This window comes from Panulirus ornatus, chromosome 42 (assembly GCF_036320965.1).
Source record: "Panulirus ornatus isolate Po-2019 chromosome 42, ASM3632096v1, whole genome shotgun sequence".
Classification (NCBI taxonomy): domain Eukaryota; kingdom Metazoa; phylum Arthropoda; class Malacostraca; order Decapoda; family Palinuridae; genus Panulirus; species Panulirus ornatus.
This window is the reverse complement of record NC_092265.1, coordinates 17315467-17342107: the sequence shown is the minus strand read 5'-3', so window position 1 is coordinate 17342107 and position 26641 is coordinate 17315467. Positions and strand designations below refer to the sequence as shown.

The 26641-nt window shown below is 41.3% G+C and overlaps 1 protein-coding gene across 5 annotated transcripts in view; it reads right to left on the bottom strand.

The window, feature by feature from the left end:
- Positions 1-7633: 7633 nt before the first annotated feature.
- The window catches only part of LOC139761944 (hexosaminidase D-like), a 284074-nt gene continuing 265066 nt past the window's right edge, over positions 7634-26641 (bottom strand). For all 5 annotated transcript variants that reach the window (XM_071686643.1, XM_071686648.1, XM_071686644.1 and 2 more), the window contains one exon: positions 7634-11918. In XM_071686643.1, the coding sequence (XP_071542744.1) occupies positions 11720-11918 (199 nt within the window). In that variant the 3' untranslated portion in view covers positions 7634-11719. The remainder of the gene's footprint in view (positions 11919-26641) is intronic.

Here is a 26641-nt window from a genome sequence, read left to right as displayed (position 1 = left end):
TGTTTTAGATATCTGGGAGTGGATCTGGCAGCGGATGGAACCATGGAAGCGGAAGTGGATCATAGGGTGGGGGAGGGGGCGAAAATTCTGGGGGCCTTGAAGAATGTGTGGAAGTCGAGAACATTATCTCGGAGAGCAAAAATGGGTATGTTTGAAGGAATAGTGGTTCCAACAATGTTGTATGGTTGCGAGGCGTGGGCTATGGATAGAGTTGTGCGCAGGAGGATGGATGTGCTGGAAATGAGATGTTTGAGGACAATGTGTGGTGTGAGGTGGTTTGATCGAGTGAGTAACGTAAGGGTAAGAGAGATGTGTGGAAATAAAAAGAGCGTGGTTGAGAGAGCAGAAGAGGGTGTTTTGAAGTGGTTTGGGCACATGGAGAGGATGAGTGAGGAAAGATTGACCAAGAGGATATATGTGTCGGAGGTGGAGGGAGCAAGGAGAAGAGGGAGACCAAATTGGAGGTGGAAAGATGGAGTGAAAAAGATTTTGTGTGATCGGGGCCTGAACATGCAGGAGGGTGAAAGGAGGGCAAGGAATAGAGTGAATTGGAGCGATGTGGTATACCGGGGTTGACGTGCTGTCAGTGGATTGAATCAAGGCATGTGAAGCGTCTGGGGTAAACCATGGAAAGCTGTGTAGGTATGTATATTTGCGTGTGTGGACGTATGTATATACATGTGTATGGGGGGGGGGCCATTTCTTTCGTCTGTTTCCTTGCGCTACCTCGCAAACACGGGAGACAGCGACAAAGTATAAAAAAAAAAAAATATATATATATATATATATATATATATATATATATATATATATATATATATATATATATATATATACACAGGTACACCACCACATTCCTCACGTGTCAGAAGGTGACTAAAGGGGACAGGAGCGGGGAGCTGGAAACCCTCCCCTCCTTGTATTTTAACTTTCTAAAAGGAGAAACAGAAGAAGGAGTCACGCAGGGAGTGCTCACCCTCCTCTAAGGCTCAGATTGGGGTGTCTAAATGTGTGTGGATGTAACCAAGATGAGAAAAAAGGAGAGATAGGTAGTATGTTTGAGGAAAGGAACCTGGATGCTTTGACTCTGGGTCAAATGAAGCTCAAGGGTAAAGGGGAAGAGTGGTTTGGGAATGTCTTGGGAGTAAAGTCAGGGGTTAGTGAGAGGACAAGAGCAAGGGAAGGAGTAGGACTACTCCTGAAACAGAAGTGGTGGGAGTATGCGATAGAGTGTAAGAAAATAAACTCTAGATTGATATGGGTAAAACTGAAATTTGATGGAGAGAGATGGGTGATTATTGGTGCATATACACCTGGGCATGAGAAGAAAGATCATGAGAGGCAAGTGTTTTGGGAGCAGCTGAATGAGTGTGTTAGTAGTTTTGATGCATGAGACCAGGTTATAGTGATGGGTGATTTGAATGCAAAGGTGAGTAATGTGGCAGTTGAGGAAATAATTGGTGTACATGTGGTGTTCAGTGTTGTAAATGGAAATGGTGAAGAGCTTGTAGATTTATGTGCTGAAAAAGGACTGGTGATTGGGAATACCTAGTTTAAAAAGAGAGATGTACATAAGTATACGTATGTAAGTAGGAGAGATGGCCAGAGAGCTTTATTGGATTGCGTGTTAATTAACAGGCATGTGAAAGAGAGACTTTTGGATGTTAATGTGCTGAGAGGTGAAACTGGAGGGATGTCTGATCATTATCTTGTGGAGGCAAAGGTGAAGATTTGTAGAGGTTTCCAGAAAAGAAGGGAGAATGTTGGGGTGAAAAGAGTGGTGAGAGTAAGTGAGCTTGGGAAGGAGACTTGTGTGAGGAAGTACCAGGAGAGACTGAGTACAAAATGGAAAAAGGTGAGAACAAAGGATGTAAGGGGAGTGGGGGAGGAATGGGATGTATTTAGGGAAGCAGTGATGGCTTGTGCAAAAGATGCTTGTGGCATGAGAAGCGTGGGAGATGGGCAGATTAGAAAGGGTAGTGAGTGGTGGGATGAAGAAGCAAGATTATTAGTGAAAGAGAAGAGAGAGACATTTGGACAATTTTTGCAGGGAAATAATGCAAATGAGTGGGAGATGTATAAAAGAAAGAGGCAGGAGGTCAAGAGAAAGGTGCAAGAGGTGAAAAAGAGGGCAAATGAGAGATGGGGTGAGAGAGTATCATTAAATTTTAGGGAGAATAAAAAGATGTTTTGGAAGGAGGTAAATAAAGTGCATAAGACAAGGGAACAAATGGGAACTTCAGTGAAGGGGGCTAATGGGGAGGTGATAACAAGTAGTGGTGATGTGAGAAGGAGATGGAGTGAGTATTTTGAAGGTTTGTTGAATGTGTTTGATGATAGAGTGGCAGATATAGGGTGTTTTGGTTGAGGTGGTGTGCAAAGTGAGAGGGTTAGGGAGAATGATTTGGTAAACAGAGAAGAGGTAGTATAAGCTTTGCGGAAGATGAAAGCCGGCAAGGCAGTGGGTTTGGATGGTATTGCAGTGGAATTTATCAAAAAAGGGGGTGACTGTATTGTTGACTGTTCGGTAAGGTTATTTAATGTATGTAAGACTCATGGTGAGGTGCCTGAGGATTGGCGGAATGTGTGCATAGTGCCATTGTACAAAGGCAAAGGGGATAAGAGTGAGTGCTCAAATTACAGAGGTATAAGTTTGTTGAGTATTCCTGGTAAATTATATGGGAGGGTATTACTGAGAGGGTGAAGGCATGTACAGAGCATCAGATTGGGGAAGAGCAGTGTGGTTTCAGAAGTGGTAGAGGATGTGTGGATCAGGTGTTTGCTTTGAAGAATGTATATGAGAAATACTTAGAAAAGCAAATGGATTTGTACGTAGCATTTATGGATCTGGAGATGGCATATGATAGAGTTGATAGAGATGCTCTGTGGAAGGTATTAAGAATATATGGTGTGGGAGGCAAGTTGTTAGAAGCAGTGAAAAGTTTTATCGAGGATGTAAGGCATGTGTACGTGCAGGAAGAGAGGAAAGTGATTGGTCCTCAGTGAATGCAGGTTTGCAGTAGGGGTGTGTGATGTCTCCATGGTTGTTTAATTTGTTTATGAATGGGGTTGTTAGGGAGGTGAATGCAAGAGTTTTAGAAAGAGGGGAAAGTATGCAGTCTGTTGTGGATGAGAGAGCTTGGGAAGTGAGTCAGTTGTTATTCGCTGATGATACAGCACTGGTGGCTGGTTTGGGTGAGAAATTGCAAAAGCTGGTGACTGAGTTTGGTAAAGTGTGTGAAAGAGGAAAGTTGAGAGTAAATGTGAATAAGAGCAAGGTTATTAGGTACAATAGGGTTGAGGGACAAGTCACTCGGGAGGTAAGTTTTATATGGAGAAAAACTGGAGGAAGTGAAGTGTTTTAGTGAAGGTATTCAAACCCTTGTTATGGTTCCACAAAGGAACAATCTTATGGTATATTACAAAGATTCCTTCTTGGATGCCACCTTCGAACTTGATTCCCAAATGATTCATCCCTACACAAGTTAGATTATGGAACCCTATGCCTCAGAGGCTGTCTTTGTCTTTACGTCCCTTTTTAGAGACACAGGTCATGAGATGAGGTAGCACCAAATGCAGACAAAGAAATTTGCAGACATTCTCTCTCTAGCTGCTTTCTATAATGCTACAAAACAAAAGTCTCCTACTTACAACCAGGCCCCACAGATCTTTCCATGGTTTCCCAGAATATGTATTATGCCAACCCCATAAAGAACCACAAAAATTTTCTGACTCTGTTCCATTAGGGAATTAGTGGTACACTTGAAGGGACATGGGAACCTTAGACTGAGAGATATGACTTACAAGATGATCTTAAATGAATGGTTTTGCAAAACACCTGCAACAATTAGCATTCTGTGTAGAGATAAATAACCACAGAGATCATAACAGAATAATCCTAACAAGTACTGTTTGGATTGATTTTGGGTCAACAGTCTCTGACTTGAATCACTAACAAGGAAATGGGACATCAGGCCTGGGGTCTGTCTTCACAGCTCATTCTGATGGCAGAGGGTTACAAGTATAAACAGTACACCAGTAGCACCTTAAGTCCTTTCAGTGAAGGTATTCAAACCCTTGTTATGGTTCCACAAAGGAACAATCTTATGGTATATTACAAAGATTCCTTCTTGGATGCCACCTTCCAACTTGATTCCCAAATGATTCATTCACACACAAGTTAGATTATGGAACCCTATGCCTCAGAGGCTGTCCTTGCCTTTACGTCCCTTTTTAGAGACACAGGTCATGAGATGACCTTCCTGAAGAGTTAAGCAGTACACCATTAACCATAAGGGTTCTGCATATCAAGGCTGATCATACACCTTTTGATGTTCCATAAAGAACTAGTCCACTGAGGATCAGTTGGACTTCCCCTTGGTAGATACCCTATAATCTGGTTCTGAGGCATGTAACCTTGTGCCATTAGGTCTGTCTTTGCATCCCCTACTGATGACAAAGTTACAACCTGGTCTGACTCTCAACAAGTTGGTACACAAGTAACAACAAAATAATCTATTAAACTCAAGGAGGGAGCAGTGTGGTGGCTATCTCATACAGAAGTAAACCTCTCATTTGGTTGAAGTAACATCCTAACCTCTTGATGTACTTATATCCCAACTTCTTATAACACAGTTTGGTATTGTTCCTTCACTAGAGGATGACCATCAAAATTCCAAGTTCACATAATATACTTGCACCTCCAGCACAGAACAGCAAACAAACAGACCTATGAAATGAATTAGTAAGGATTTGGCCTCTAATTCCAAGAGAAGGTTGAAAGATCTTTTCTGTGGGTATATCAGCCTCTATCATGAAAAGAATTTTGTCAAACTTTCCAAACTCTAAAAATTCTTGAAACTGCTTTTCAACCCTTGCTAAAATGTTTAAGTGGCTCTTTCAGAACTAGGCCTCTGGAGTGATTACCCCCCAAAATACTTTTCATAACTATATTTTACCTCTGGTTGTTTAATTTGTTTATGGATGGGGTTGTTAGGGAGGTAAATGCAAGAGTTTTGGAAAGAGGGGCAAGTATGAAGTCTGTTGGGGATGACAGAGCTTGGGAAGTGAGTCAGTTGTTGTTCACTGATGATACAGCGCTGGTGGCTGATTCATGTGAGAAACTGCAGAATCTGGTGACTGAGTTTGGTAAAGTGTGTGAAAGAAGAAAGTTAAGAGTAAATGTGAATAAGAGCAAGGTTATTAGGTACAGTAGGGTTGAGGGTCAAGTCAATTGGGAGGTAAGTTTGAATGGAGCAAAACTGGAGGAAGTAAAGTGTTTTAGATATCTGGGAGTGGATCTGGCAGCGGATGGAACCATGGAAGTGGAAGTGGATCATCGGGTGGGGGAGGGGGCAAAAATCCTGGGAGCCTTGAAGAATGTGTGGAAGTCGAGAACATTATCTCGGAAAGCAAAAATGGGTATCTTTGAAGGAATAGTGGTTCCAACAATGTTGTATGGTTGCGAGGCGTGGGCTATGGATAGAGTTGTGCGCAGGAGGATGGATGTGCTGGAAATGAGATGTTTGAGGACAATGTGTGGTGTGAGGTGGTTTGATCGAGTAAGTAACGTAAGGGTAAGAGAGATGTGTGGAAATAAAAAGAGCGTGGTTGAGAGAGCAGAAGAGGGTGTTTTGATATGGTTTGGGCACATGGAGAGAATGAGTGAGGAAAGATTGACCAAGAGGATATATGTGTCGGAGGTGGAGGGAACGAGGAGAAGTGGGAGACCAAATTGGAGGTGGAAAGATGGAGTGAAAAAGATTTTGTGTGATCGGGGCCTGAACATGCAGGAGGGTGAAAGGAGGGCAAGGAATAGAGTGAATTGGATCGATGTGGTATACCGGGGTTGACGTGCTGTCAGTGGATTGAATCAGGGCATGTGAAGCGTCTGGGGTAAACCATGGAAAGCTGTGTAGGTATGTATATTTGCGTGTGTGGACGTATGTATATACATGTGTACTGGGGGTGGGTTGGGCCATTTCTTTCGTCTGTTTCCTTGCGCTACCTCGCAAACGCGGGAGACAGCGACAAAGCAAAAAAAAAAAAAAAAAGAATTTTACCTCTGAATTCTCTTGTAGAGGTCCTTGAGGAAGAGGGTCCCGTAAAGTTTATTCAAGATGTTTTCTAAGCCTGTACATAAAACATCTTGATTTCTCTCTTTAAAAAATAAATGTTCATTGAAAAGCTACAGACCAGTACATGCATATACAGAATATATTCAAATCTGACTTTTCTGTCACATCCAGAGTAACACACTGCTAATAGAAGGATGGCATTTCTCATCCTTGAGAAAGACCATAGCTAACACTTTCTTTAGCTTTATACAGTTTGTTAATCAGCAGATTCACATCCTACAGATCTCTTATTTGCCAAAAGAGTTTGAAAACACAAAGATTGCTAAATACCATAAACATGTCAAGAGAAAAATCTCAAGAATAAGCAAGGGTAACAACTGGGGTCAGCAAGTACTCATTGCTGGGTCCCTTTGTTCGCATGAAGACTGCAGATTGTCTGTAACTGCCTGATAGAACACAAGGATCAAACTCTTCTAGGACACTAAATCAATCACATCAGGTTAAAGAACCACATCATTCTGCAGATAAAACAGCTTATCTGAGCACCTGTTTGAAGTCAAAAGACTTCATACAAGGAAGAAAGCTGAGGAAGAAATATGTCTAAGGACACAGTAAACCAGCCCCCCTGTGAAATGATGTCCAGCTCGAACATACTAAGCATTTGCTCCTAACCACGTGAAAGGATCCATGTATAAAAGTTAAAGGAAGATTCTTCCAGTCTAACCCATTACTTTTTAGAATCAGTTGGACCTGAACCTTCCACACAAAGGCTGGGCGAAGGCTAATCTGAAGAATAAAAAGGCCAAAACTCTAACAAAAATTCACAAGAGATGCAACCTGATCCATTTCTCAGATCTTGATACCTGGCTCTGCAAATTAAGACCTATACAAGGACCTAACAAAGGAAAACATAAATTGCTGTGTATGCATTTCTTAACACATTCTAAAGTACCCCTTAAATAAGTCTCATTCTACAAGAGATAGACTCTTCTCATAACAAGAATTGAAATAATCCCCATTTACCTCTGGAAAATTAGAAGAAATAACCTGAGGGTTAATATTACCTCTACACCAGCAGAGCAACATTTGCATGAATAGACAAGAGAGACCCTTGCATTGCTTGATGTCCTGCCACAAGTTAAATATAAGGCCATGAGATACTCTTGGTAGAGAGCTCATCAATCTACAAAACACTTTATGTCATGGTACATGACTTTACTGAGTACATACATGAACTAGAAGGATTTGTATGTGGCATTTATGGACTGGGAGAAAGAAAAGGTTGATAAAGATGCCTTGTAGAAAGTCTTATAAATTTATCATGTAGGAGAAAAGTTACTAGAGGCTGTGAGAAATTTTTATCAAGCATGTAAGGAATGTGTTCGAGTGGAAAAAGAAGAGAGTAAGTGGTTTCAGGTGATGACTGGTTTGTGGCAGGGGTATACTATGTCAACATGGCAGTTTAATTTGGTTATGGCATGGTGATGGAGATAAATATAAGGTCCTGGAGATAGGGGTATGTAGGAAGTTTGTAGAAGAGTGTGTGTGTGTGTGTGTGTGTGTGTGTGTGTGTGTGTGTGTGTGTGTGTGTGTGTGTGTGTGTGTGTGTGGGTGGGTGGGTGGGTGGAAGGGTGGTTGGGTGGGGAGCCTGGAAAGGGACTCATTGTTTGCTGATAACACAGCATTGGTAGCAGATATGAATGAGAAACAGAAGCTGGTGACTGCTTTTGGGAGAGCCTGTGAAATGAAGAAGTTGAAAGTAAATGTAATTAAAAGCAAGGTTACGTGAGTTATCAGGGCAGAGGGACAGGTTAATTGGGGTATGAATCTGAATGGAAAAAATTTGGAAGTGAACTGTTTCTGATACCAAGGAGTGGACCTAGCAACACAGCAGTAAAGGAAGTAGTTGGTAGGCAGCCAATGACTGGGGAGGTATATCACCAGTACTGCCCACCTGGGTATCAGGAGGGTGGGTGGGTGGGGAGCTTGGAAACGGACTCAGTTGTTTGCTGATGACACAGCAACGGTAGCAGATATGAATGAGAAACAGAAGCTGGTGACTGCTTTTGGGAGAGTCTGTCAAGTGAAGAAGTTGAAAGTAAATGTAATTAAAAGCAAGGTTACATGAGTTATCAGGGCAGAGGAATAGGTTAATTGGGGTATGAATCTGAATGGAGAAAATTTGGAAGTGAACTGTTTTTGATACCAAGGAGTGGACCTAGCAACATAGCAGCAAAGGAAGTAGTTGGTAGGCAGCCAATGACTGGGGAGGTATATCACCAGTACTACCCACCTGGGTATCAGGAGGGTTAGTGACATCTGCTTAGTAAGCCAGCACTTTGGTGGTTGTCAAGCTGCACTTCTCTAACCCAGGTAGCTGTCTCTTCTTTCTGTCTCACTAATATGTGGACTACTAGTATTCTGTCCACAAACATACAATATCTCCTTATCATGTGTAAAACTTGACAACACTCAACTCATGCAGCTCATTCTTCATAACTATAGATTTTCATGCCATGAGCACTCTGCGCTAGCCCTGCCTTTTGGCATAATGGTAGGAGCAGTAGATAGAAGTAGTAGACAGGGACATTTAAGCAGGATTATTAGGTAGAAACATTAGGTAGAAGCATTATATAAAAGTAATCATTGGGAACATTAGACAGGAGCCTCTGCAAACACTGCACTAGGCTTGCCCTCTGCCACTGGCTTATTATGGGTGAGGCACTAAATGCTGAGCAGCAACTGAGTTCTTTAGTTATGGAGAATCTGTTGCCATGGCCAACCCTTTAAGGGAGTTCCAACTGAACAGGTGTCAGAGATAGGAAGGGAAGCAAGTATGAATATGTGCATGTGTATATATGTATATGTCTGTATGTATATGTTGATATGTATATGTATGTATAAGTGCATGTTGTATGGATGCAAGGCATGAGGGTGTGCATTAGAGGGTGGATGTGTTGGAAATTAAATGTTTGAGGACAACATGTGGGATCAAGTGGTTTGATCAGGTAAGTAATAAAAGGGTATCAAGAAGGTGTGGAAATAAGAGAAGTGTGACTATGAGAAGTGAAGAGGGAGTGCTGAAATGGTTTGCAGAGAATGAGCAAGGAAAGACTGGAAAAGAGGATATTTGAGTTGGAATTACTGAAGAGGGAAAGGGGGTTGATGGTGTGAAAACTATTTTGAGTGGTGGGTGCCTGAACATGCAAGAGGGTGAAAGGTGAGTAAGGGACTGAGTGAACCGGAACAAGTAGGTTTCAAAGGGACAATATGGAAGGTCTGTGGAGTCTGGTCATAGATAGAGGGCTGTGCTTTGCACATGACAGCTAGAAAATGAAATGAGATGCCTGTCTTCACCTGTTCCTGGGAATTCTTCACTCATGCAATAAATGGCACACAAGTATGAAAGAAAAAGAATACATGTCATGAACCTGGGCTTATAGCACTTGCAATACAATAAATTTTCTTTATTAAAATGCATATCAATGCAATTATGTGCCCTAAAACCTAACTAGCTCATTAATCAAAGAGGGTATGTATGATGTACATTTAAGGCTTTTATTGTGAATTGTTCTTGAATTACTGTATAAACAAGAATGTGTTCAAAGCCAGACAGACAGACAGACAGACAGACAGACACACAAACACACACACACACACACACACACACACACACACACACACACACAGGGGAAATGACATAATGTCCTACATACACTATGGGTAGTGCTGGACAAAAAAATAAATGTACTTAGGGGTAATTACCCATGACAATGAGACAACTAAAAGAAATCTACAGTCCACAACCCCACTCTGCATGAAAAAATCCAAACATTACAAATTAAAAGACATTAATATGAGGTATTTGTGATTTTGGGTACTTGGGTACTTGTACTGTAAATAAAGTAGTTTCATGTCTGCCAAAAGGCAATACAAACCTGTTTGAAAGCATCATTCAACCCCATATCAAGTGGTATTTTCATTAAAAAGAGACCTGCTTTTTGGAGAACATGACCATTACAATGCATCTTGTTATGATATATTATGATCTTGAATCAGTTGTCTTCAAAAAATCTTCAAAAAAAACAAGGCTGAGATTAATATGGTTGAAATCTTTGGCACTAGGTCAAGCCCAAAGTATGACTTTGAATTGTCAAGAATTCTTGCTTTCTTACAAAACACATCAAGAACTCTACCTTGCCTAAAATCCATCTACTGACAATAACTACAAACACTCTAGCTGTTGAAAGCCTGTAAGTCTAGCCCATGCCATAGTATATGGGGTGATAAATGGAGATCAGATTATCAAACTAACTCCAATGGGACAGGTCGGTCCATAAGCTAAGTATCCTTCAAGTCCTGACCCATGGTCCAGTCATTTCTTTGACAAATACTGCAGACATTGCAACTGTTATCATTCTGAAATTCTAAGGATATATTTGTTTATCTAAATCCCGGAATACTGTATTCAAGACCATTCTTATATAAAAAGGAAGAATACAAACATGAACAAAAAGTAGTGATTTGGCTGACCATAGCAAAGTCCATCACCCCCATATTGTGGCAAATGGTGCCAGTGTTACTTCCTGGTACACTACTATTTAATACTGTACAACAAAAGTAAAATTTGTTTCACAGAAAACCCACATATAAAAGTAAAGCACCAATCTGACCTTCAATGTGAGGGCTAAAAAAGAACATAAGGTTATAGATAATTAAAGAGAAGCAGGCCCACACAAAACCATCAAGTAAGAGTAAATGAATGGTCTTCGCCACAGGCTTGCGTAAGTTCCTGTATTGTCGTTCAGTCCCTGTGAATGAGCATCTGCTTGCCTGATATATTACATGATAGTCAAAAAGGGTAAATCCTTGTGGGTACACCTCACTTTTGGGTAAAATTGTCTTAACCCTCCAAATAGCAAAAGTTTTCTCAGATGCTTATAGGGATTAGTCATAACATGAAAAAGTATGAGCATATAACAGAATTCTTAAAGGTCCCACAAAGTCATCAAATGCAGACCATCATGAGTGTTAAGCCCTATCTATGGATCACCTTATTCCTTTTCTCAAAGATAATCTCTTAAATACTTACATCATAAAGGTAATAGCTTTCTTGGTAATGCAATGCTTCAAGAGGTTCCCATTATTCAACTGAATTTATGTACTGCGCTACTACTGTACATGTGATGAAAACCTTACCTAAAAATTCTTCCTATGATACTTAAAAAGGTATTCTTGGAATGTATTACTGAAAGCTAAACATTGTAATGTACAATATCACAAGAAATCTGAAAGCAGGACTTTAATATTTACTGATCTAGGTTGTGGACTAGAAACTTCTAGCTGTATGTCTGAGCCTTTTATAAGTTTTCCCATTCAGCAGCATATTGGCCAAAACTTCAGTCCATTCTAAATATCATCAGGATACTTAGTGATGGACACAACAGTTGTAATCTCCTTGACATCAATGAATTAATATTTCATGATAATTTTTCTATTATCATATACATAAGTAGACAAGCTATCCTAGTCACCACACTGATATTTCATATAAAGCATTCAAGCTGAGCTTTTTTACATGAAAAGCTCAGATGTCAAAGAGAAAAAAGTCTATCAATAAGTGATTAAGCACTTGTTCACTTTCAATATTCAATTTTCTTATAGTCTCGGACCCTGCCACCAATGAGAATTTGCTTCTTGCATTCTTCTATCACACTTTTCAACTTCTCAACAAGAGGATTGATGAATGAGCCAATCCACTCCTCTACTGTGTCTTCATAAAAGACCTCAAGCAACCAGGGAATAAGATGTGTCCTCAGTTCAACAAGGTTTTCCAGGACCCTGAAACAAATTAAGGAATTGAACTTCTTTCTTTGCTTGAACAAAATGTAATCATAGTGACATAATCTTCCATTTAAAGACCTTTCTTATAGAAAAAGAAAACACATGATGTAAAATATGGGGTCAAAACTAACACAGTAATCATTTTGTCAACCACTATACCCCAAATGCTTATCACTTGCAATTCAAACTTACAGGAATGCACAATTCATGTCAAACACTGACTTGACTACCAAATCACACCTGTGTGCAGTGGTACGTCAATCTAAAGGCATAACACATCCATTCAAGGGACTGGCAAAAGAGGGGCAGTAAGCTATCACGCATATCTTAGCGAAAAATATGTTGAATCATAATTTGATATTCTGCACTTGATAACAGATCAAGGAGATTTGTGCTTTATGTACACAGATACTCATTATTAGTGAATGAACAGAGTTGGTCACTTAGTTAAAGCACCTAAGATTATAAATGAAGCTAATCATACTATTCATTTATATCTCTGACACCTGTTCACTCCTGGAACTCCCTCAAGGGGGTGGTCACAGCAATCAAGGCTCCATTACTAATGAACTCCTGAGCAGCTTATTTGCTTGTAGTGCCTCACCCTTAATAGACCACTGACAGAGGATAACTCTGGTGCAGTGTTTGCAGAGAATCCTACCTAATGTTACTGCTGACTACCTCTACCTAATGTGTCTACCCAATGTTCCAACCTACTACTCATACCTAATGCTCTTGCATAATGTTCCTGTCTATTACGTCTACCTAAATGTTCCTACCTATATCTCTTACCATTTTGCCAAAGGCAGGGCTACCACATAGTGCTCATTGCAGGAAAATCTAGAGTTAAGAAGAATAAGTTGTCTTAGTTAAGAGTTGCCAAGTGTTAGGTACGACAAGAAGATACTAAATGCTTGTGGAAAGAATTCCAATTGTCTATGTGTGGGTGTGGCAGAAAGAACACTACCTGGGTCAGAGGTGTGCTACTTGACAAAAGCTGAAGTGCTGGCTCACTACACAGTCATCACTAACCCTCCCGATACCTAGGCAGGTAGTATTGGTAATATACCCCCATGGTTTTTGGCTGCCTACTAATTACTACTGAAATAACGTAAATATTTGTCCTGATGCTAAGCTCCACAACAACACACAAACCATGTTCAAATTAGGAAGGAGATATTCTTAAAAGTTCCACATTCTATTTCAAGGACAACCCCTGACCTCTCTGTCATACGGACAGAAGGCATATTAATGTAACTTCCACAGTAGTTAATTGTCTCAATCAGCATCATTAATCTATACCTCCTATTAGATTTGCTTGATGTAGGAGATAATACAAAAGTAGAAACATCATTCAAATATATTCTAAATAAGTAAACAGCTTCCTCATAAAGACAGCAAATAAAAACTACAGAGTAAAATAAGATAAAAATTGGATCACAATGGTCCTACATTAAGCAGTAGCAATAACAGAAGTGTTGTAGGCTGCCTTAAGGCTCTCTGCACAGTCATCGCCACATGTCCTGGCGAGGGCTTCCCCAGACACAAGCTAGGCATAGAGCTCTTCAAAAAAAACTTTTCCCAGTTCACTAATAAAGGTATCTGAACTAGACTTGCAGGCAGCAGTTTTTTAGAAATTCCAAATACTTCTGCTAAAGCAGTACTTGCAGCTCTACCTCTTGATGGTGACATGTAAAGCTTCTATTTACTTTTAGAATCTAATTCAAACTTAAAAATAAAACTGCAACATACATGCTCCTCATATGCCACAGTTCAAGTGAAAAACAAAACATTGATAATATAATTCCTTTAAAATGAGACATTTACAAGTGCTACTCCTTTTTAAGCTTATATTAAAAGATGCAATCAATTTCCTTTTCATTCAATTATGTAAATCGAGATAGACAACTAAAAGGGGCAGAAGCAGAGAGGCTAGAAACCCTTCCCTCTCTTTATTTCAATATCTGAATAAAAGAATATACATGTAGAAGGTAGCACACACTGTCCAAGGAGATTCTACCACCTGGGTTTTGTCGGGGATAATGACTGTGGTGCCATCAAGACAGTAATGTACATAAAAGAGTATGAAAAGTGGTGTATGAGTAGTTCCAGGTTAGGGTGGGGCTATACTGGGAGTGTATGATGTTACCATGGCTATTTCATTTGCTTTTGGACAAGGTGGTGAGGTGAGGTGAATGCAAGGCATTTTGGGTGGGGAGTCCTGGGAAGTGAGACAGTTATTGTTTGTTGATGGCAAAGCACAGGTGGCATATACAGATGACTGATTGCAAAAGCTAGTGTCGGACAAAAAAGTCATTTAGAGTGTAGATCTGAATGCAGAGAACTTGAGGAAGTGAAATGGGTGCATGAGAGTGGGTATGGCAAAGAATAGAACCATACAAGCTAAAGTAAGCCACAGAGTGGGTAAGGAGGCAAAGGTACGTGGCATATTGAGGAATGTGCAGAGTGTGAGGCCACTGTGTTTAAGGGCAAAGATTTTTTCTTACCTGAGATGGCATGGCCAATCAAATGCCCTATTCAAGGCCATGTCATTTATGCTTTGTCGCTGTCTCCCACGTGAGTGAGGTAGCGCAAGGAAACACACGAAAGAATGGCCCAACCCATCCACACACATATATATATATACATACACGTCCACACACGCACAAATACATATCTATACATTTCAAAGTATACATATATATACATACATAGACATATACATATATACGCATGTACATAGTTCATACTTGCTGCCTTTATTCATTCCCATCGCCACCCCACCACACATGAAATGACAATCTCCTCTCCCCGCACATGCACGAGGGAGTGCTAAGAAAAGACAACAAAGGCCACATTCGTACACACTCAGTCTCTAGCTGTCATGAATAATGCACCAAAACCACAGCTCCCATTCCACATCCAGGCCCCACAAACTTTTCATGGTTTACCCCAGAAGCTTCACATGCCCTGGTTCAATCCAGTGACAGCACATCGACCCTGGTATACCACATCAGTCCAATTCAATTTATTCCTTACGTGGCTTTCACCTTCCTGCATGTTCAGGCCATGATCACTCAAAATCTTTTTCACTCCATCCTTCCACTTCCAATTTGGTCTCAAACTTCTCCTCGTTCCTTCCACCTCTGACATATATATCCGCTTTGTCAATCTTTCCTTGCTCATTCTCTCCATGTGGTCAAACCATTTCAAAACACCCTCTTCTGCTCTCTCTCAACCACACTCTTTTCCTTACCACACATCTTACCCATTCATTACTTACTTGATCAAACCAACTCACACCACATATTGTCTTCAAACATCTCATTTCCAACAGATCCACCCTCCTCCGCACAACCCTATCTGTAGCCCTCACCTTGCAACCATATAACATTGTTGGAACCACTATTCCTTCAAACATACCCATTTTTGCTTTCCGAAATAATGTTCTCACCTTCCACATTTTTCAATGCTCCCAGAACTTTCGCACCGTCCACCACCCTATGACTCACTTCTGCTTCCATGGTTCCATCCGCTGCCAAATCCAATCCAAGATATCAAAAACCCTTCACTTCATCCAGTTTTTCTCCATTCAAACTTACCTCCCACTAGACTCATCCCTCAACCCTACTGTACCTAATAACCTAGCTCTCATTCACATTTACTCTCAGCTTTCTTCTTTCCCACACTTTACCAAACTCAGTCACCAGCTTCTGCAGTTTCTCACCCGAATCAGCCACCAGCACTTTATCATCAGCGAACAACAGCTAACTCACTTCCCAAGTCCTCTTATCCACAACAGACTGCATATTTGCCCCTCTCTCCAAAACTCCCCTAAATTCCCCATCCATATACAAATTAAACAACCAAGGAGACATCATGCATCCCTGCCCTAAACCGACATTCACTGAGAACCAGTTCCTTTCCTCTCTTCCCACTTGTACACATGCCTTACATCCTCGATAAAAACTTTTCCCTACTTCTTGCAATTTGCCTCCCACACCATATATTCTTAATACCTTCCACAGAGCATTTCTATCAACTCCATCATATGCCTTTTCCAGATCAATAAATGCTACACACAAATCCATTTGTTTTTCTAAGTATTTCTCACATACATTCTTCAAAGCAAACACCGCACCCTCACATCCTCTACCACTTCTGAAACCACACTACTCTTCCCCAGTCTGATGCTCTGTACATGCCTTCACCCTCCCATAAAATTTCCCAGGAATACTCAACAAACCTATACCTCTATAATTTTAGCACTCACCGTTATCCCATTTGCCTTTGTACAATGGCACTATGCATGCATTCTGCCAATCCTCAGTCACTTCACCATGAACCATCTTTCTTTCCTTCTTTCTTTCACACTATTTGCCATTTCCCGCTTTAGCAAGGTAGCGTTAACAACAGAGGTCTGGGCCTTTGAGGGAATATCCTCACCTCGCCCCCTTCTCTGTTCCTTCTTTTGGGAAATTAGAAAAAAAAAAAAATGAGAGGAGAGGATTTCCAGCCCCCGCCCCTTTCCCTTTTAGTCACCTTCTATGACACGCAGGGAATACGTGGGAAGTATTCTTTCTCCCCTATCCCCAGAGATACCAAGAGCCATACATACATTAAATATCCTTACCAACCAGTCAACAACACAGTCACCCCTTTTTCTAATAAATTCCACTGCAATACCAACCAAACCTGCAGCCTTGCTCGTTTTCATCTTCCGCAAAGCTTTCACTACCTCTTCTCTGTTCACTAAATCATTCTCCCTAACCCTCTCACTTCGCACACCACCTCGACCAAAAAAACCTAAATCTGCCACTCTATCGTCTAAAATATTCAACAAACCTTCAAAATACTTTCTCTATCTCCTTCTCACATTACCACTACTTGTTATCACCTCCCCATTAGCCCCTTTCACCGATGATCCCATTTGTTCTCTTGTCTTACGCACTTTATTTACCTCCTTCCAAAACATCTTTTTATTCTACCTAAAATTTAGTGATACTCTCTCACCACAACTCTCATTTGCCCTCTTTTTCACCTCCAGCACCTTTCTCTTGACTTCTTGCCTCTTTCTTTTATACATCTCCCAGTCATTTGCACTATTTCCCTGCAAAACACGTCCAAATGCCTCTCTCTTCTCTTTCACTAACAATCCTACTTCTCCATCCCACCACTCACCACCTTTTCTTATCTACCCAACTCCCACACTTCTCATGCCACAAGCATCTTTTGCGTAAGCCATCACTGCTTCCCTAAATAAATCCCATTCCTCTCGACTCCACTTATGTCTTTTGCTCTCACCTTTTCCATTCTGCAATCATTCTCTCCTAGTACTTCCTCACACAAGTCTTCTTCCCAAGCTTACTTACTCTCACCACTCTCTTCATCCCAACATTCTCTTTTCTTTTCTGAAAACCTCTACAAATCTTCACCTTCGTCGCCAAAAGATAATGATCAGACATCCCTCCAGTTGCACCTCTCAGCACATTAACATCCAAAAGTCTCTCTTTTGCGCACTTATGAATTAACACGTAATCCAATCAGGCTCTCTGGCCATCTCTCCTTCTTACATACGTATACTTATGTATATCTCTGTTTTTAAACCAGGTATTCTCATTCACCAGTCCTTTTTCAGCACACAAATCTACAAGCTCTTCACCATTTCCATTTACAACACTGAGCACTCCATGTACACCAATTATTTCCTCAAGTACCACATTACTCACCTTTGCATTCAAATTACCTATCACTATAACTTGGTCTTGTGCATCAAAACTACTAACACACTAACTCAGCTGCTCCCAAAACACTTTCCTCTCATGATCTTTCTTCTCATGCCCAGGTGTATATGCACCAATAATCACCCATCTATCTCCATCAACTTCCTCACACAAGTCTCCTTCACAAGCTCACTTATTTTCACCACTTTCTTCACCCCAACATTCTCTCTTCTTTCCTGAAAACCTCTACAAATCTTCACCTTTGCCTCCAAAAGATAATGATCAGACATCCCTCCAGTTGCACCTCTCAGCACAAGAACATCCAAAAGTGTCTCTTTCACGCACCTATCAATTAACACATAATCCAATAATGCTCTCTGGCTATCTCTCCTACTGACATACATATACTTATGTATATCTCTCTTTTTAAACCAGGTATTCCCAATCACCAGTCCTTTTTCAGCACACAAATCTACAAGCACATCACCATTTCCATTTACAACACTGAACACCCCATGTCCACCAATTATTCCCTCAACTGCCACATTACTCACCTTTGCATCCCTGGGGATAAGAGTGAAAGAATACTTCCTACGCGTTCCCCACATGTTGTAGAAGGCGACTAAAGGGGACGGGATCGGGGTGCTAAAAATCCTCCACGCCTTGTCTTTTAACTTTCTAAAGAGAAACCACAAGAAGGAGTCACGCGGGGAGTGCTCATCCTCCTCGGAGGTTTAGTTTCGGGTGTCTAAATGTGTGTGGATGTAACCAAGATGAGAAAAAGGGAGAGATAGGTAGTATGTTTGAGGAAAGGAGCCTGGATGTTTTGGTTCTGGGTGAAACAAAGGTCAAGGGTAAAGGGGATGAGTGGGCTGCGAATCTTTTGGGAGTAAAGTCAGGGGTTGGTGAGAGGACAAGAGCACAGGAAGGAGTAGCACTACTCCTGAAACACGAGTAGTGGGAGTATGTAATAGAGTGTAACAAAGTAAACTCTACAATGATATGGATAAAACTGAAAGCGGATGGAGAGAGATGGGTGATTATTGGTGTGTATGTACCTGGGCATGAGAAGAAAGATCTTGAGAGGCAAGTGTTTTGGGAAAAGCTGAGTGAGTGTGTTAGAAGTTTTCATTCACAAGACTGGGTTATAGTGATGGGTGATTTGAATGCATATATATATATATATATATATATATTTTCTTTTTTTTTTTTTACACTTTGTCGCTGTCTCCCGCGTTTGCGAGGTAGCGCAAGGAAACAGACGAAAGAAATGGCCCAACCGCCCCCCATACACATGTATATACATACGTCCACACACGCAAATATACATACCTACACAGCTTTCCATGGTTTACCCCAGACGCTTCACATGCCTTGATTCAATCCACTGACAGCACGTCAACCCGAGTATACCACATCGCTCCAATTCACTCTATTCCTTGCCCTCCTTTCACCCTCCTGCATGTTCAGGCCCCGATCACACAAAATCTTTTTCAATCCATCTTTCCACCTCCAATTTGGTCTCCCTCTTCTCCTTGCTCCCTCCACCTCCGACTCATATATCCTCTTGGTCAATCTTTCCTCACTCATCCTCTCCATGTGCCCAAACCACTTCAAAACACCCTCTTCTGCTCTCTCAACCACGCTCTTTTTATTTCCACACATCTCTCTTACCCTTACGTTACTCACTCGATCAAACCACCTCACACCACACATTGTCCTCAAACATCTCATTTCCAGCACATCCATCCTCCTGCGCACAACTCTATCCATAGCCCACGCCTCGCAACCATACAACATTGTTGGAACCACTATTCCTTCAAACATACCCATTTTTGCTCTCCGAGATAATGTTCTCGACTTCCACACATTCTTCAAGGCCCCCAGAATTTTCGCCCCCTCCCCCACCCTATGATCCACTTCCGCTTCCATGGTTCCATCCGCTGCCAGATCCACTCCCAGATATCTAAAACACTTCACTTCCTCCAGTTTTTCTCCGTTCAAACTCACCTCCCAATTGACTTGACCCTCAACCCTACTGTACCTAATAACCTTGCTCTTATTCACATTTACTCTTAACTTTCTTCTTCCACACACTTTACCAAACTCAGTCACCAGCTTCTGCAGTTTCTCACATGAATCAGCCACCAGCGCTGTATCATCAGCGAACAACAACTGACTCACTTCCCAAGCTCTCTCATCCCCAACAGACTTCATACTTGCCCCTCTTTCCAAAACTCTTGCATTTACCTCCCTAACAACCCCATCCATAAACAAATTAAACAACCATGGAGACATCACACACCCCTGCCGCAAACCTACATTCACTGAGAACCAATCACTTTCCTCTCTTCCTACACGTACACATGCCTTACATCCTCGATAAAAACTTTTCACTGCTTCTAACAACTTTCCTCCCACCCCATATATTCTTAATACCTTCCACAGAGCATCTCTATCAACTCTATCATATGCCTTCTCCAGATCCATAAATGCTACATACAAATCCATTTGCTTTTCTAAGTATTTCTCACATACATTCTTCAAAGCAAACACCTGATCCACACATCCTCTGCCACTTCTGAAACCACACTGCTCTTCCCCAATCTGATGCTCTGTACATGCCTTCACCCTCTCAATCAATACCCTCCCATATAATTTACCAGGAATACTCAACAAACTTATACCTCTGTAATTTGAGCACTCACTCTTATCCCCTTTGCCTTTGTACAATGGCACTATGCACGCATTCCGCCAATCCTCAGGCACCTCACCATGAGTCATACATACATTAAATAACCTTACCAACCAGTCAACAATACAGTCACCCCCTTTTTTAATAAATTCCACTGCAATACCATCCAAACCTGCTGCCTTGCCGGCTTTCATCTTCCGCAAAGCTTTCACTACCTCTTCTCTGTTTACCAAATCATTTTCCCTAACCCTCTCACTTTGCACACCACCTCGACCAAAACACCCTATATCTGCCACTCTATCATCAAACACATTCAACAAACCTTCAAAATACTCACTCCATCTCCTTCTCACATCACCACTACTTGTTATCACCTCCCCATTTGCGCCCTTCACTGAAGTTCCCATTTGCTCCCTTGTCTTACGCACTTTATTTACCTCCTTCCAGAACATCTTTTTATTCTCCCTAAAATTTAATGATACTCTCTCACCCCAACTCTCATTTGCCCTTTTTTTCACCTCTTGCACCTTTCTCTTGACCTCCTGTCTCTTTCTTTTATACATCTCCCACTCAATTGCATTTTTTCCCTGCAAAAATCGTCCAAATGCCTCTCTCTTCTCTTTCACTAATACTCTTACTTCTTCATCCCACCACTCACTACCCTTTCTAATCAACCCACCTCCCACTCTTCTCATGCCACAAGCATCTTTTGCGCAATCCATCACTGATTCCCTAAATACATCCCATTCCTCCCCCACTCCCCTTGCTTCCATTGTTCTCACCTTTTTCCATTCTGTACTCAGTCTCTCCTGGTACTTCCTCACACAGGTCTCCTTCTCAAGCTCACTTACTCTCACCACCCTCTTCACCCCAACATTCACTCTTCTTTTCTGAAAACCCATACAAATCTTCACCTTAGCCTCCACAAGATAATGATCAGACATCCCTCCAGTTGCACCTCTCAGCACATTAACATCCAAAAGTCTCTCTTTCGCACGCCTGTCAATTAACACGTAATCCAATAACGCTCTCTGGCCATCTCTCCTACTTACATAAGTATACTTATGTATATCTCGCTTTTTAAACCAGGTATTCCCAATCATCAGTCCTTTTTCAGCACATAAATCTACAAGCTCTTCACCATTTCCATTTACAACACTGAACACCCCATGTATACCAATTATTCCCTCAACTGCCACATTACTCACCTTTGCATTCAAATCACCCATCACTATAACCCGGTCTCGTGCATCAAAACCACTAACACACTCATTCAGCTGCTCCCAAAACACTTGCCTCTCTTGATCTTTCTTCTCATGCCCAGGTGCATATGCACCAATAATCACCCACCTTTCTCCATCAACTTTCAGTTTTACCCATATTAATCGAGAATTTACTTTCTTACACTCTATCACATACTCCCACAACTCCTGTTTCAGGAGTATTGCTACTCCTTCCCTTGCTCTTGTCCTCTCACTAACCCCTGACTTTACTCCCCAGACATTTCCAAACCACTCTTCCCCTTTACCCTTGAGCTTCGTTTCACTCAGAGCCAAAACATCCAGGTTCCTTTCCTCAAACATACTACCTATCTCTCCTTTTTTCACATCTTGGTTACATCCACACACATTTAGGCACCCCACTCTGAGCCTTCAAGGAGGATGAGCACTCCCCACGTGACTCCTTCTTCTGTTTCCCATTTTAGAAAGTTAATACAAGGAGGGGAGGATTTCTGGCCCCCCGCTCCCGTCCCCTCTAGTCGCTTTCTACGACACGCGAGGAATACGTGGGAAGTATTCTTTCACCCCTATCCCCAGGGATAATATACATATATATATACATATACACATACACACACATACACATACATACGCACATATACACACACACACACATACATATATATACATATGAAAAATGTAAGAAACAATTTAGAAAACTGAAACTTCTAGCTTGAAATGAATGAAAAAAATGAATGTCACATAATGGTTCAACCTCTGGCTATGGAAAAAAGGAAATGTATAATTTATTTACACAAACGTCAATAGCAGTTCTCATCAATTTAACCACTGTATCAATAAGCTTCATTGTCTAAGCTATATTTTTCTCCAATTTCACTATTTTCCTTCACATTTTCAATTGTGTATGAAGGTTCTACTTCAAGAGTGATTGTTTTTCCAGTAAAGGGCTTCACATCTTGGTTACATCCACACACATTTACGCACCCCACTCTGAGCCTTCGAGGAGGATGCTTTACTTGTGGTGCTGACTTCCCTGACGACAGGATGATGAGGAAAGTAGAATGTGGGGTATGGGCTGTTCATCTCACCCTCAGGTATCTCTTCAATGATGCCTTCCATATATATATATATATATGTATATATATATATATATATATATATATATATATATATATATATATATATATATATATATATATATATATATATATCCCTAGGATAGGGGATTAAGAATACTCCCCACATATTCCCTGCGTGTCGTAGAAGGCGACTAAAAGGGGAGGGAGCGGGGGCTGGAAATCCTCCCCTCTCGTTTCTTTTTTAATTTTCCAAAAGGAGGAACAGAGGGGGGCCAGGTGAGGATATCCCACAAAGGCCCAGTCCTCTGTTCTTAATGCTACCTCGCTAATGCGGGAAATGGCGAATAGTTTAAAAGAAAAAAGAAAAATATATATATATATATATATATATATATATATATATATATATATATATATATATATATATATATATTTTTTTTTTTTTTTCGCTGTCTCCCGCGTTTGCGAGGTAGCGCAAGGAAACAGACGAAAGAAATGGCCCAACCCACCCCCATACACATGTATATACATACATCCACACACGCAACTATACATACCTACACAGCTTTCCATGGTTTACCCCAGACACTTCACATGCCCTGATTCAATCCACTGACAGCACGTCAACCCCGGTATACCACATCGCTCCAATTCACTCTATTCCTTGCCCTCCTTTCACCCACCTGCATGTTCAGGCCCCGATCACACAAAATCTTTTTCACTCCATCTTTCCACCTCCAATTTGGTCTCCCTCTTCTCGTTCCCTCCACCTCCGACACATATATCCTCTTGGTCAATCTTTCCTCACTCATTCTCTCCATGTGCCCAAACCATTTCAAAACACCCTCTTCTGCTCTCTCAACCACGCTCTTTTTATTTCCACACATCTCTCTTACCCTTACGTTACTTACTCGATCAAACCACCTCACACCACACATTGTCCTCAAACATCTCATTTCCAGCACATCCATCCTCCTGCACACAACTCTATCCATAGCCCACGCCTCGCAACCATACAACATTGTTGGAACCACTATTCCTTCAAACATACCCATTTTTGCTTTCCGAGATAATGTTCTTGACTTCCACACATTCTTCAACGCTCCCAGGATTTTTGCCCCCTCCCCCAATCTATAATTCACATCCGCTTCCATGGTTCCATCCGCTGCCAGATCCACTCCCAGATATCTAAAACACTTCACTTCCTCCAGTTTTTTTCCATTCAAACTTACTTCCCAATTGACTTGACCCTCAACCCTACTGTACCTAATAACCTTGCTCTTATTCACATTTACTCTTAACTTTCTTCTTTCACACACTTTACCAAACTCAGTCACCAGCTTCTGCAGTTTCTCACATGAATCAGCCACCAGCGCTGTATCATCAGCGAACAACAACTGACTCACTTCCCAAGCTCTCTCATCCCCAACAGACTTCATACTTGCCCCTCTTTCCAAAACTCTTGCATTCACCTCCCTAACAAACCCATCCATAAACAAATTAAACAACTATGGAGACATCACACACCCCTGTCGTAAACCTACATTCACTGAGAACCAATCACTTCCCTCTCTTCCTACACGTACACATACCTTACATCCTCGATAAAAACTTTTCACTGCTTCTAACAACTTGCTTCCCACACCATATATTCTTGATACCTTCCACAGAGCATCTCTATCAACTCTATCATATGCCTTCTCCAGATCCATAAATGCTACTTACAAATCCATTTGCTTTTCTAAGTATTTCTCACATACATTCTTCAAAGCAAACACCTGATCCACACATCCTCTACCACTTCTGAAACCACACTACTCTTCCCCAATCTGATGTTCTGTACATGCCTTCACCCTCTCAATCAATACCCTCCCATATAATTTACCAGGAATACTCAAGAAACTTATACCTCTGTAATTTGAGCACTCACTCTTATCCCCTTTGCCTTTGTACAATGGCACTATGCACGCATTCCGCCAATCCTCAGGCACCTCACCATGAGTCATACATACATTAAATAACCATACCAACCAGTCAACAATACAGTCACCCCCTTTTTTAATAGATTCCACTGCAATACCATCCAAGCCTGCTGCCTTGCCGGCTTTCATCTTCCACAAAGCTTTTACTACCTCTTCTCTGTTTACCAAATCATTTTCCCTAACCCTCTCACTTTGCACACCACCTCGACCAAAACACCCTATATCTGCCACTCTATCATCAAACACATTCAACAAACCTTCAAAATACTCACTCCATCTCCTTCTCACATCACCGCTACTTGTTATCACCTCCCCATTAGCGCCCTTCACTGAAGTTCTCATTTGCTCCCTTGTCTTACGCACTTTATTTACCTCCTTCCAGAACATCTTTTTATTCTCCCTAAAATCTAATGTTACTCTCTCACCCCAACTCTCATTTGCCCTCTTTTTCACCTCTTGCACCTTTCTCTTGACCTCCTGTCTCTTTCTTTTATACATCTCCCACTCAATTGCATTTTTTCCCTGCAAAAATTGTCCAAATGCCTCTCTCTTCTCTTTAACTAATAATCTTACTTCTTCATCCCACCACTCATTACCCTTTCTAATCAACCTACCTCTCACGCTTCTCATGCCACAAGCATCTTTTGCGCACTCCATCACTGATTCACCTAAATACATCCCATTCCTCCCACACTCCCCTTACTTCCATTGTTCTCACCTTTTTCCATTCTGTACTCAGTCTCTCCTGGTACTTCCTCACACAAGTCTCCTTCCCAAGCTCACTTACTCTCACCATCCTCTTCACCCCAACATGCACTCTTCTTTTCTGAAATCCCATACAAATCTTCACCTTAACCTCCACAAGATAATAATCAGACATCCCTCCAGTTGCACCTCTCAGCACATTAACATCCAAAAGTCTCCCTTTCGCGCGCCCTGTCAATTAACACATAATCCAATAACGCTCTCTGGCCATCTCTTACATACTGGCCATACTTACATACGTATACTTATGTATATCTCACTTTTTAAACCAGGTATTCCCAATCACCAGTCCTTTTTCAGCACATAAATCTACAAGCTCTTCACCATTTCCATTTACAACACTGAACACCCCATGTATACCAATTATTCCCTCAACTGCCACATTACTCACCTTTGCATTCAAATCACCACATCACTATAACCCGGTCTTGTGCATCAAAACCACTAACACACTCATTCAGCTGCTCCCAAAACACTTGCCTCTCTTGATCTTTCTTCTCATGCCCAGGTGCATATGCACCAATAATCACCCATCTCTCTCCATCAACTTTCAGTTTTACCAATATCAATCGAGAATTTACTTTCTTACATTCTATCACATATTCCCACAACTCCTGTTTCAGGAGTACTGCTACTCCTTCCCTTGCTCTTGTCCTCTCACTAACCCCTGACTTTACTCCCAAGACATTCCCAAACCACTCTTCCCCTTTACCCTTGAGCTTCGTTTCACTCAGAGCCAAAACATCCAGGTTCCTTTCCTCAAACATACTACCTATCTCTCCTTTTTTCACATCTTGGTTACATCCACACACATTTAGACACCCCAATCTGAGTCTACGAGGAGGATGAGCACTCCCCCGCGTGACTCCTTCTGTTTCCCATTTTTAGAAAGTTAAATACAAGGCACTGAGGATTGGCAGAATGCTTGCATAGTGCCATTGTACAAAGGCAAAGGGGATAAGAGTGAGTGCTCAAATTACAGAGGTATAAGTTTGTTGAGTATTCCTGGTAAATTATATGGGAGGGTATTGATTGAGAGGGTGAAGGCATGTACAGAACATCAGATTGGGGAAGAGCAGTGTGGTTTCAGAAGTGGTAGAGGATGTGTGGATCAGGTGTTTGCTTTGAAGAATGTATGTGAGAAATACTTTGAAAAACAAATGGATTTGTATGTAGCATTTATGGATCTGGAGAAGGCATATGATAGGGTTGATAGAGATGCTCTGTGGAAGGTT